Below are 11,795 nucleotides of genomic sequence, written 5' to 3' on the forward strand. Positions count from 1 at the left end.
AACTACATTGAAAAGGTTCTTCAACGCTTCGGCATGGATAAAGCGAAAACTGTGAGTACTCCGTTGGCACCACATTTCAAACTCTCTGCAGAGTTGTCACCACAATCTGATGAAGAAAAGCAGCAAATGTCTCACATTCCATACTCGAGTGCAGTTGGAAGCGTGATGTATGCAATGGTTTGCACTCGTCCAGACATTTCACATGCAGTTAGTGTGGTCAGCAGATACATGAGTTGTCCTGGCAAGGAACACTGGCAGGCCGTGAAATGGATTCTCAGGTACTTGAGAGGTTCTGCAGATTTATGCTTGGTATATGATCAGAGTGACTGCACTAGCAGTGTCACGGGCTATGTGGACTCTGATTATGCTGGAGATCTGGACAAAAGAAGATCTCTGACGGGTTATGTTTTCACTTATTCTGGAGGAGCCATTAGTTGGAAAGCTGTGTTACAGTCTACCGTAGCCTTATCTACGACTGAGGCGGAATATATGGCGTTAGCAGAAGCAGTGAAAGAAGCATTGTGGATGAAAGGTCTAGTAAGCAGTTTGGGTTTACAACAGGATTTCACTGTTGTATTTTGCGATAGCCAGAGTGCCATACATCTGACTAAAAATCAGATGTTTCATGAACGGACCAAACACATTGATGTCAGATATCATTTTGTTCGGGAACATGTTACGCAAGGTGACATTGTTATCAGCAAGGTTGCTACCGAGAAGAATCCTGCAGATATGTTAACTAAGGTGATCCCTGCATATAAGTTCAAGCATTGCTTGGACTTGATAGGTATTCGGGATTGATTAGCGCCAGAGAGGCGTTTGGAAGAGGTGATCCAGTTCGAGGAATTCACTATGATGTTCAGCTTGGTAAATTTCAAGCCAAGGTGGAGATTTGTTAAGAAATGGCTTAAAATTGGTAGTGGATTGTTGTTGTTGGTAGTGGGTTGTTGGTGGTAGTGGATTAGTGGATGGTTGTTGGTGTCCATTTTCAACCACAAATCTTTGCCAAAGTTTTGGACAATTATGTCCTTGAACTCTCTTATAAATAGAGAGGTTCATTAGCCATATTAATCATCCCAAACCAAGAGAGAGCAAAGCTTGTTCTTTGAAAGCTAGGATTTTAGCTTTCGGGTTTTCTATAGGGGTTGAGAGTTGTGAGGTTCTCGGGTTGTGTCTTGAGTGTAAAACACTTGTAATCTTCATCTTGTTATAGTGAAATTTCTTTTCGCCTCTGCCCGTGGACGTAGGCATTAAAGCCGAACCACGTAAATCCTTGTGTTCACTTTATTTTTCGTTCCGGTCAATTTACTTGTAGTCATATCGGAGTTCTCGAATCGATCCTTTCCGCAACACGTTCTTTTCTAGAAATTAACACTTGACTTTTTTGACATTTTTTCTTAAAGACAAAGGAGGGGAAATAATTTTACAATATAAAACGTTTAAAATTATAGTAAATTTAAAAAACTGAATATATAACTTTTAAAGAAAATACGAGATATTTGTAGACACGCGAACATCTCCCTGTTGCTCCTCAAGTACCATTAAAAGATGACAAGCCGTTGACGGAGTCTTATAATAGTTGTCTTTCTCATCTGCGTTGTCAAACAATTGTAGGAAACAATGGCAACCACAGCTGCTTCATCTTTTATCTCAGCAGTCACAAAGAGGTGGGAGTTTTGACTCATTTTTTATTATCAATCTTAATCTGTAATCTTATTTGTTCTTTGGATGTTGTGCAGATTATCAGATGTTAATCTAACTTCTCCTTCGGTATCAAATTCTCATTTATATATGTTAATCTTTGTTCCTAGAGTTTAGATTTGATGGGTTTGGATTGGTAAAAAATGAAGCAGAAGCTTTTTGTTGTTTGCAATTCTGTAATAGCATAATGATGTTAAAGATCCCACTGTTCCACCTCCCCTCGTCCAATTACGTATTTTTCTGCACTATTTTGATATATTTTTTTGTATTGAGGTTGTCAGGATTTAACTGTGATTACTGAAATTAACATCTTAAAATGAAAACTCAATGGTTGGTTTTTGAGTACAAATCTTAAGTTCCAGCTAGTATCTTCCCCCGGTTGCCAACCTGTAAGTAAATTAGTTGGGTGGGAGCTCATTTTGACCTGAGTCAAGGTTGTCGGATCCATCTTCTAGGTAAAAGAATGAGACCCCTGGGGAAGGACTAGCCTTCTCCAAAGGAGAAACGAGTTGTAAATACTGAAATTCATCTTTAGAAAATGAAAATACAGACTTAATCTTACTACTAACCATCACGTGCAGGCTGGAAGGGAAGGTAGCACTAATTACAGGAGGAGCTAGTGGTATTGGCCAATGCACTGCTAAAGTGTTTGCGCACCATGGAGCCAAAGTTGTGATTGCTGATATCCAAGATGATTTGGGCCATTCCGTTTGTGAGGACATAGGCTCTTCAAACTGTTCCTACGTGCATTGCAACGTCACTGATGAAGACCAAATAAAAAATGCTGTTGACAAAGCAGTCGCCACCCATGGCAAGCTAGACATAATGTTCAACAACGCCGGCATCGCTGATGCTGACAAGGCTCGCATAATCGACTATGATAAATCAGATTTCTATCGTGTTCTTAGTGTAAACGTAACTGGGGTTTTCCTAGGGATCAAGCACGCCGCTAGGGTGATGGTCCCTGCTCGAAGTGGTAGCATAATTTCGACTTCTAGCGTAAGCTCCACCGTTGGTGCTGCTGCAACACATGCGTATTGTGCCTCAAAGCATGCTGTGCTGGGACTCACCAGAAATGCTGCAGTTGAGCTAGGGCAATTTGGGATCCGAGTGAACTGCTTGTCTCCCTACGCTCTGGCAACGCCTTTAGCGACGGGATTCGTGGGGGTTAATGATGAGGAGCTGGAGAAAGCGATGAGTGCGTTGGCTAACCTAAAGGGTGTGTATCTTAAGGCCGAAGATGTAGCAAATGCAGCACTTTACCTAGCAAATGAGGAGGGAAGATATGTGAGTGGGCATAATCTGTTCATAGATGGGGGCTTCACTGTTGTCAATCCGTCGTTCCGTATGTTCCAATACCCCGATGACTCGTAAGTACAAAATTTTGCTAAGCAAATTCTTACCCGTCTTGTTAATTAGCTTCCATTTAAAGTTATATGAATAAGAAGTTATTTAGGCAGCGTTTCTATTAGAAATTGAAAGATCGAGGACAAAGAAAAGATGCATGTATTTCTTATTGGAATAGTTAAAGTTAATAACAAGGATCATTGTCAATGGAAAAAAAATTATTAAAATAAGAAAAAGTGTAAATTAATATATCATGAATTAATGAGTTACCAATTCAGATAGAAAAAAAAGTTAAATGATTATTATATTATTTTGATGATGTTTTTTATCTTTTTATACTTTATAAAATGTAATTGATTAAGTTAATGTCACAAGGCAACTTGATATTTAATTTTTTATAATTTGATTTTTAATATTGAATTTTCTTTTCACCAACATGATAAATTTTGACCTGCTATAAAAAAATGGCAATACCATGATAAACAATTGGAGTGCATTTATTATTCTTAAGCCGAAGTATTTGCCTTTTTAATTTCTTTTTACTCAAAGCTTAAACTATTTTTTCCTTTTTAATTTCGTAAATATTGCATATTATTTATTGTATGTTATTTGTAAACCGATACCTATATTCTACACAGGTGGTTTTTAATCACATACGCATGTGATATGCTTTCTTATTTTATGAATTCAACATTAAATACTTTTTATGATTTTAGTAACATTAGCTTCTAATGTCACATGCGTTGCATGTGATTTTAAGTTTAGCATAAAATAATATTTTTTATTTGAATTATTGAATATAATTAAAATATATTAACTTATCAATTCAAAATTATAATAGAAAATTTTCAAATAATAGTTAAAGTATTTTTAACTAATGTAGTTTTACTTTGTAATTTATGCAAAGTAATATTATTTAAAATAATAACTAATTAATATAATTAACTGTAATATTAATTAAGTGATAATTAATATGCTTAGAGTTCTATTCAAATAATAACTCTATTTTACATCAATAAAATTAGTACAACTTTTGTTTAGGTCAAAATTTTTTAAATAATAATGATAAATAATAATGATAATTATCTCAACCTTTTTTCCCTATATTTTATGCTTAAAGTTCTATTCAAATAGTAACAAGTGGTTGGGTGCAATAGTAAGGAATAATACATTCCCATAGAGAGGATCTAGGTTCAAACTTTGAAGATAACATTGTTGGGAGAGACAACCATGAATTGCGAACATGAACTGACAAATAGACATAAAGAACAGTTTTTTAATTAATAAGTGTAATTTAAATTCGAACTTCTATATATTATGGATTTGTAATATTTAAGAAAGTGAGTTTGAAATATTAATGTAAAAATATCTCAACACACATAAAAGTTAGAAATAAACATGATAGAAACTAGAAAACATATGTATTTTATTAAATAATAATAACAGTGAAGAAAAGAAAGCGTAATGAGAGCGGTGGAAATGGGATTTGAAGAGATGAATCATAAAATGGAAAACTTGTGGTTTGTTAGAGAGTGAAATTGGGCTTAAAGTGATGTTTGAATGTTGGATACAAGAAATTGAAATTAAAATGGAGTTAATTATAGCTTCACGTTATTATTTATTAATACTTGATATTGGATTGCGTCTAGGTAATATTTGACAATGGAAGCTAAGAAGTCCAATTTCTTGAATGTGGTATTCAATTTTAAGAAAACTAGTTTACAAGTAAACAATTAACTCAATAAAATAATTCAATTTGTGATTGATATTGAGATTCCATTAGTTGCTGAGTTGTTTTGTTAATCAATTTAGTTAGAGGTTGTGTTTTTAGTGTTTTTAATAATTGATTCTACTTTCTTGATTTCAAAAAATAAAAAATTAATACTAATTTAATTTAACTATCAGATACGAAACAATTTTGGTACAAATACTTTGATGATTAGAGTTTAAGATCTGAATTGAAATACCAATTTTTTTTATTATTACGGTAGAAAGATGCCTGGATTTAGGAAGGATCATTTTAACAAAAAAATTACTGGAAAAAAAAAAGAAAAATTTTAATGAATAAGGTTAAAAGCCTTCATAATGGTAGGATTGACAATGCTGAAACCTCCATCCAAAACAAGGTTGAGCCCACTCACATAATTCGCTTCATCACTAGCCAGGTATAACGCTGCATAAGCCAATCCCTCTGGCTTCAGAATTTCCCCTTTCAGATTGCCCATTGCTGTTAGCGATTGTTCCATGTTTCTCATCTCTGTTTCATTTGGTGCAATCATTGGAGTGGCAACTCCATATGGCGATATACAGTTCACTCTTATCCCATAATGCCCAAGCTCTGCTGCTAAGTTCTTAGTCAGTCCCAAAACTCCATGTTTCGACACTGCATAGGCATTGCCTGATGGCAGCCCCGCGATTGCAGTACAAGCACTAGCAGTAAAAAGTATGCATCCTTTGCGCTGAGGCGACATCACCCTGGCTGCATGTTTGGCTCCTAGGAGAGCACCCACAAGGTTTACCCCAATGACTTGGTCTATTTCTGACTTTGTCATATCCAAAATGGTGCTCAAGGTACGGTCCAGGATACCTGCATTGTTATGCATTATGTCGAGTTTGCCGTGCTTGCTGATGGCGGTGTCCGTAAGGTTGCGGATATCATCTTCGTTCGTCACATCACAGTGAATGTAGCAAGCACTTTCGCCGAGCTTTTTGGCAAGGGCTTCTCCTTTTTTATCCTGGATATCAGCGATGACCACCTTGGCACCGTTCTCGTGGAAAAGGCATGCTGTGCTTGCTCCAATGCCGCTTGCCCCTCCTGTTATAATTGCCACTTTCCCTGCTAACCTGAAACGAAACCATTGTAAAAAGCAACAATATCAATAGCAAATGAAATCAATCGATTTTGGTATATGTCCCTTCTTCTACAGAAAGTCAAACTGAATGTCCTCGACACCAAAGGGACAGAAACAGAGTTGCATATGTGTACCAGCAGTTTGGGAAGAACTGAAACTAGAGATTGTGGGAGTACCTCTTAAGGGGTGATATCAAAGAAGCTACACTACTCATGTCTACTTAATAAGAAATCTGAAACCAAGCAGAGATACGAACAAATGATCGGCGGTTGGTTTTTGATTCATCGGGAGCTCCATATATAACACTAATCGAAGATAATGTTAAAGAATATCACCGCAATCTCTCTTTCTAGATATCTCTTCAACATTCTATCATCACTTAAGCTTATCATCAACCATGTTTATCCAAACGTTGCTGCAATATTAACAGTTGAAAGGTTTATCCAAACATTTTTCTCTTCAACTTTCTATCATCATTTAAGCTTAAATTTGTTAGTATAACATTTTAAAATAAAAAAAATACTTATTTGATAGTCGTATAATTACAAAATACGACAATATAATTAGCCTGAATTTAATAAAAAAATTAACAATATTAACAATTAAATTTTAATTTTGAAATTTGAAAAAGTAAGAGATTAAATTTTTAAAAATAAAGAATATAAGAACTAACCTACAATGATATGATGTAGTAGTAAAATATATTACACCCCAAAAAGAGATGCAAGTTTAAACCTTAGATACGACACTATTAGGAGAATAGTCACACAACCCGAACATAAATAGTAAAATGAATGTGAATAAAATAAAATAAAAATATAAGAATTAAATTCTAAATTTTAACTTATATTAAGAGTTACTAAAAGTAATTTAGACTTTGTTTTTTTTTTTTTTTGCTTTTAAGTATCAGTTGTTTATTTGGATTGAAATTGATAACAAAGTAAACATCTAATCATTGTTTATTTGGATTGAAGTGGTTGAAATTGATAGCAAAATAACCATCTAAATGAAGTTAAACTTTTAAGGTGGCTCTAAACTTGGGGTCATCTGATTTCGTAAAATTATTGTGTACTTGTATTTCTTTTTCTCGTATTCCCAAGTTTGTCTCTCATACTTGGTAGAATTTTAACGTAATTTATTCATTTTGCACTTGGCTAGGAACCAACAAACACCTTTTTTCCAATGTCGCCGACCCTTTTGGTTTCACTGTATGTTTGTTGTTTTGGACCTTTGGTTGTCCTTTGTAATTTGCTGATGCGTCCATGGTCTGCAGTCGATAAAATCTATATATTCATTCATCTTTAATACAATGTATATTATTTTATCAGTATCCAAGATTTTGACTTTACAAATGTTACTACCAAGTCACGTTTTCATCCCACTTATCTTCGGTTATTGTTATATAGAGAGCTCACGATGAATAAAAACCCAACCACCTCTCATTTGTCCCTATTCTCTGCTTGATTTCAGATTTCTTATCAAGAAGAGATGACCAATATAACTTCTTTGATTTCACCCCTTAAAAGGTATTAAAATTTTCCTACAAGCTCTAGTTACAGTTCTTACCAAATTGCTGGTATTTATATACAACTCTGTCGGTGTCCTTTTGGGGTCGAGGAGATTCAGTTGCTTTTCTGTAGAACAACAAAATCGATTATTTTCTCTTAAGCTTGTTGTTACATTATTTGTTGCTTTTTTACTATGGTTTCATTTCAGGTCAGCAGGGAAAGTGGCGATGATAACAGGAGGGGAAGCGGCATTGGAGCAAGTACAGCATGCCTTTTCCATGAGAATGGTGCCAAGGTGGTCATCGCTGATATCCAGGACAACAAAGGAGAAGCCCTTGCCAGAAAGCTGGGCGAAAGTGCTTGCTACATTCACTGTGATGTGACGAACGAAGATGATATCCGCAACCTCACTGACGCCACAATCAGCAAGTGCGGGAAACTCGACGTAATGCATAACAATGCAGGCATCCTGGACCGTACCTTAAGCACCATTTTAGATATCACAAAGTCAGAAATAGACCAAGTTATTGGGGTAAACCTTGTGGGTGCTCTCCTAGGAGCCAAACATGCAGCCAGGGTGATGGCGCCTCAGCGCAAAGGATACATACTTTTTACAGCTAGTGCTTGTACTGCAATCGCAGGGCTGCTATCAGGCAATGCCTATGCAGTGTCGAAATATGGAGTTTTAGGCGTGACTAAGAACTTGGCAGCAGAGCTTGGGCGTTATGGATAAGAGTGAACTGTATATCGCCTTATGGAGTTGTCACTCCAATGATTGCACCAAATGAAACAGAGGTGAGAAACATAGAACAGTCACTAACAGCAACGGGCAATCTGAAAGGGGAAATTATGAAGCCAGAGGGATTGGCTTATACAGCGTTATACCTGGCTAGTGATGGAGCGAATTATGTAAGTGGGCTCAACCTTGTTTTGGATGGAGGTTTCAGCATTGTCAATTCAACCATTATGAAGGCTTTTAATCTTATTCACTAAAATTTTCTTTCTTTTTGTTTTCAGTTAACTTTTTATTAAAATGATTCTGCCCAAATCCAGGCATCCTTCTACCGCAATAAATAAAAAATTCGCTATTCCCCCATTGAAAGGAAAGGTTTTTTCTTCTTTTTCAAGGGTAAAATCTTAATTAATATCTTAAATTCTATTTGGAATTCAACAATTACCAATTACTTATGGTAACTTATAAAATTGAACGTTGAAAAGAGTATTTGGCTGTAGTGCGCACTTTGACTGTCACTATAATGACTAACATAGAAAAATAAAATAAAACAATAGCACAAAACATCTTTATATAATTTGGTTTCCCAAGTTTGTAAAGGGTAAATTCACAATCCTTACTCCAATATAACAAGTAGTTTAAGTTCTATCAGACCTTAATATAATAGCCTCACTCATGTAATTCATTTTTTTAATCAACACGAGCTCAAATTTTCTTAGGCTTGGACCTTTTTGGGCTCTTATTTTCTCGAACTTGAATTTTTTTGATATGGGCTTAAATCGAGCCCGACAAGCTCTAATGAATTCAAATAATTTTGGATTTTTTAAGTTATAGATATTTTAATTTTGAATGTAATAACTCATTTTACTTTTATATAAGGACAATGCAATTTAAATTTGCATTATAAAAAACATAAATTATATAGATTTAATAGATTTATTTTATATAAAATAATTAAAATGCTAATTGTTTATAAAATTTATTATTATATGACAGGTATATGAATTGAATAAAATATCTTTTATTGTTTATTATTTTATATTATATTAACAATTGAATAAGTTTGATTTTTTTATTAAATTTATAAACCTAATACTCACATTCTAAAATATTTATTCTAAAACTAAAAAATATTATACTAAGTTCAAACCCAAATAATATGCTCATTATTAACCAAACTTGAAATAAATTAATTATAGTCCAAATCTTATGTCCACAATAAAAAGAATTTAAATCCAATATCAAATACAATTTGTAAAAATTAAAACTCAATTCAAAATCTAATTTTATTTTATTTTATTAATATATTAAAATTTTAATAAAATTTTATGTATTATTAGTTAGAGACATGTATTGTAATATACAAAATTACGCATAACTATTGATACTATATTTTTTTATTATAACTTATAATATAATAATAGTTATATTTATATATGTATTAATAGTTTTCAAAGATATTATTATATTTTATAATACTAGACTTGTCCATGGGCCGAGCTCAAAGGCATGCCCGAAAAGTAGGAGGGTTTGGGTAAAAATATAGGCCCGAAAAATAGACTTGGGCAAAAAATAAGGCCAGTTTAGAAAACAGGTCGAACCTCGGGTAAGGCTTTTTTGGCTCGGGCCCGGCCTGGCTTGAATATGCAAAAAAAAAAGATGTTTTTTTCTTCTTTCTTTTTTACTCTCTTTTTTTTTTGCTATTTTATTGTTATTTTTTTTCCTATTATGTTGTTACTATTTTTTTGAAGTAATGTTGCTACTATTTTGTCGTTATTGTTATATTGTTAATTTTGTTACTATTTTAGAGGCATCTGCTTGTTAAATTGCACCTATTTTAGTGTTATTTAAGTATACATATTTTTTAAATTTATTTTCTATTTTTCGGGAAACATTTACTTTAATGTTTTTAGTATGTTTAGTGTATTATATATATATATATATATATATATTAAAAGTTATATAATAAATAATATAAAAAATTAATACCAATGACCGGGCATGGGTTTTAATATTTTTATTTGAACCGAGTTGGGCAAAATGTTAGGTCCATTTTTCGGGTCGAGCCTAACAAACGGGCCTAAAATTTTGGTTGGGCTCGGCCTGACCCATGGACACCTCTATATAATACTATATCTTTTATTATAATCTATAATATAATAATAATATTAATAATTATATATACATATTAATAATTTTAGTAATAGTTATATATTATATTATTATATTATGTAGTAGTATATCATCTATTATAGTTAGGGGTGTTCGAATGCTTAACCAAACTTTTTAATCCTTTAATTGTTAACCGAACCGAAAATTTTGCAAAAAAATTTAACTGAACTGAAATATTTCGATTAAATTAACTGAAATTTATATGTTTTTATTTTTTGGTTAAAACAAATATAAAACATATAAAAAATAAATTGATAATGTTCATTTGACCGAATTAACTGAATTAAAACTAAATATAATTTGTATTATTAATTATTAAGTTTCGTTATTTTGGTTAATTACCAGATTTCGAACCGAATTAACCGACCTTCCAAAAAATCATTAATTGACCTCCGACCAAATTAGATCGATTAACCGACTGATTAACTAAAATAGATCGGTTCGGTTGGTTAATTCAGCTTTAACTTAAATTTGAATACCATTAATTATAGTTAGCAATTAAAACCAACTTAATTAACCAAATCGAGCTAATTCAATCAAATCATTTGGTAAATTTGATTTTGATTTTAGACCAATTAATAGTTATATATATATCAATAGTTTTGAAATATATTATTACACTATGTAATACGATATCGTATTTTATAATAGTAATACATAATATAGACATTATTATATAGTATTATTGATTATTATATTAGTGTTCTAAATCCCTATACTCTTTGTAAAGTTTTTGATAAAAGCCTTCGATCATTAAGTATAATACCCACTTATTTACAAAGCAACAAATATCAATTTAACCATTTCAATCAAGGTCTCACTTAGTCTTAATATAATTTTTTTATGAATATATCTTTTAGATAGATTTCTTTTCACCCACATTTTGGCATCAATAATGTCGTTAATTGAGTTGGTGTCACAAACCAACTCGATATCAACTCAAGACAAATGAGAATAGCATGATAATTTAATATTCTTAATATGATATATTTACTTATTTAAAAAAAATTACTCACAATTTAAAATAAACTTTTTTATTGTAATTTATTATATATTTTTAAACATACACTTATACGTAGATGCAAAATAGTATGAACATAACTTCACTGCATATGTATATCTAATATATAAAATTAATTAAACAATTGACTTGCGTATATAAAATGTACAAGCAAATGTTTTAGAAAGTAAAGGATTTTGATTCCTAATTTCTTGATACAGATTTTCAAAATTTAGGAGTTGAAAAATTGGAATTTCGTTGGAAGCATGTGCTTATATATGTCGACAACATTTCTAGTTAGGTACAAGTCAAGCTTACCTTTTCAAAATAAATTTCTTTGTAGTATATCATAAGTTTAGAACAATTAATTTCCTTGCACCATCCAAACAATTATATAGATAATCGAATTACACGTAGAAAACTAATTAGAAATTGATTTCTTATTGTATTTATTATATATAAGCACATCAAACAACTACATG

At 32.3% G+C, this 11,795-nt stretch overlaps 2 protein-coding genes and 1 pseudogene across 2 annotated transcripts; 2 read left to right on the plus strand and 1 right to left on the minus strand.

Moving 5' to 3' along the window:
* The first annotated feature begins 1,073 nt into the window (after positions 1-1,073).
* LOC107896324 (secoisolariciresinol dehydrogenase) lies at positions 1,074-3,278 on the plus strand. The gene is made up of 2 exons (XM_016821479.2): positions 1,074-1,667; positions 2,283-3,278. The coding sequence occupies exons 1-2, from the start codon at positions 1,621-1,623 to the stop codon at positions 3,073-3,075; spliced, it is 840 nt and encodes a 279-aa protein (XP_016676968.2). The 5' UTR covers positions 1,074-1,620; the 3' UTR covers positions 3,076-3,278.
* Positions 3,279-5,091: 1,813 nt separating this feature from the next.
* On the minus strand, positions 5,092-6,223 carry LOC107896325 (tropinone reductase-like 1). Its single transcript, XM_016821480.2, has 2 exons — positions 6,077-6,223; positions 5,092-5,892 (listed from the first exon to the last, which is right to left on the minus strand). Exons 1-2 carry the CDS (start codon positions 6,112-6,114, stop codon positions 5,106-5,108), a joined length of 825 nt encoding a protein of 274 aa, XP_016676969.1. The 5' UTR covers positions 6,115-6,223; the 3' UTR covers positions 5,092-5,105.
* An 859-nt stretch (positions 6,224-7,082) lies between these two features.
* Positions 7,083-8,424, plus strand: LOC107895414 (tropinone reductase-like 1; annotated as a pseudogene).
* The last annotated feature ends 3,371 nt before the right edge of the window (positions 8,425-11,795 follow it).

Source organism: Gossypium hirsutum, chromosome A09 (assembly GCF_007990345.1).
Source record: "Gossypium hirsutum isolate 1008001.06 chromosome A09, Gossypium_hirsutum_v2.1, whole genome shotgun sequence".
NCBI classification, from domain to species: Eukaryota; Viridiplantae; Streptophyta; class Magnoliopsida; order Malvales; family Malvaceae; genus Gossypium; species Gossypium hirsutum.

Bases quoted from the DNA above. Each gene is read 5' to 3' on its own strand.
- LOC107896324 (XM_016821479.2), top strand. From the start codon at position 1,621: ATGGCAACCACAGCTGCTTCATCTTTTATCTCAGCAGTCACAAAGAG. The intron at 1,668-2,282 runs GTGGGAGTTTTG...CATCACGTGCAG, and splicing joins ATCTCAGCAGTCACAAAGAG to GCTGGAAGGGAAGGTAGCAC.
- LOC107896325 (XM_016821480.2), bottom strand. From the start codon at position 6,114: ATGAGTAGTGTAGCTTCTTTGATATCACCCCTTAAGAG. The intron at 5,893-6,076 runs GTACTCCCACAA...GTTTCGTTTCAG, and splicing joins TTGATATCACCCCTTAAGAG to GTTAGCAGGGAAAGTGGCAA.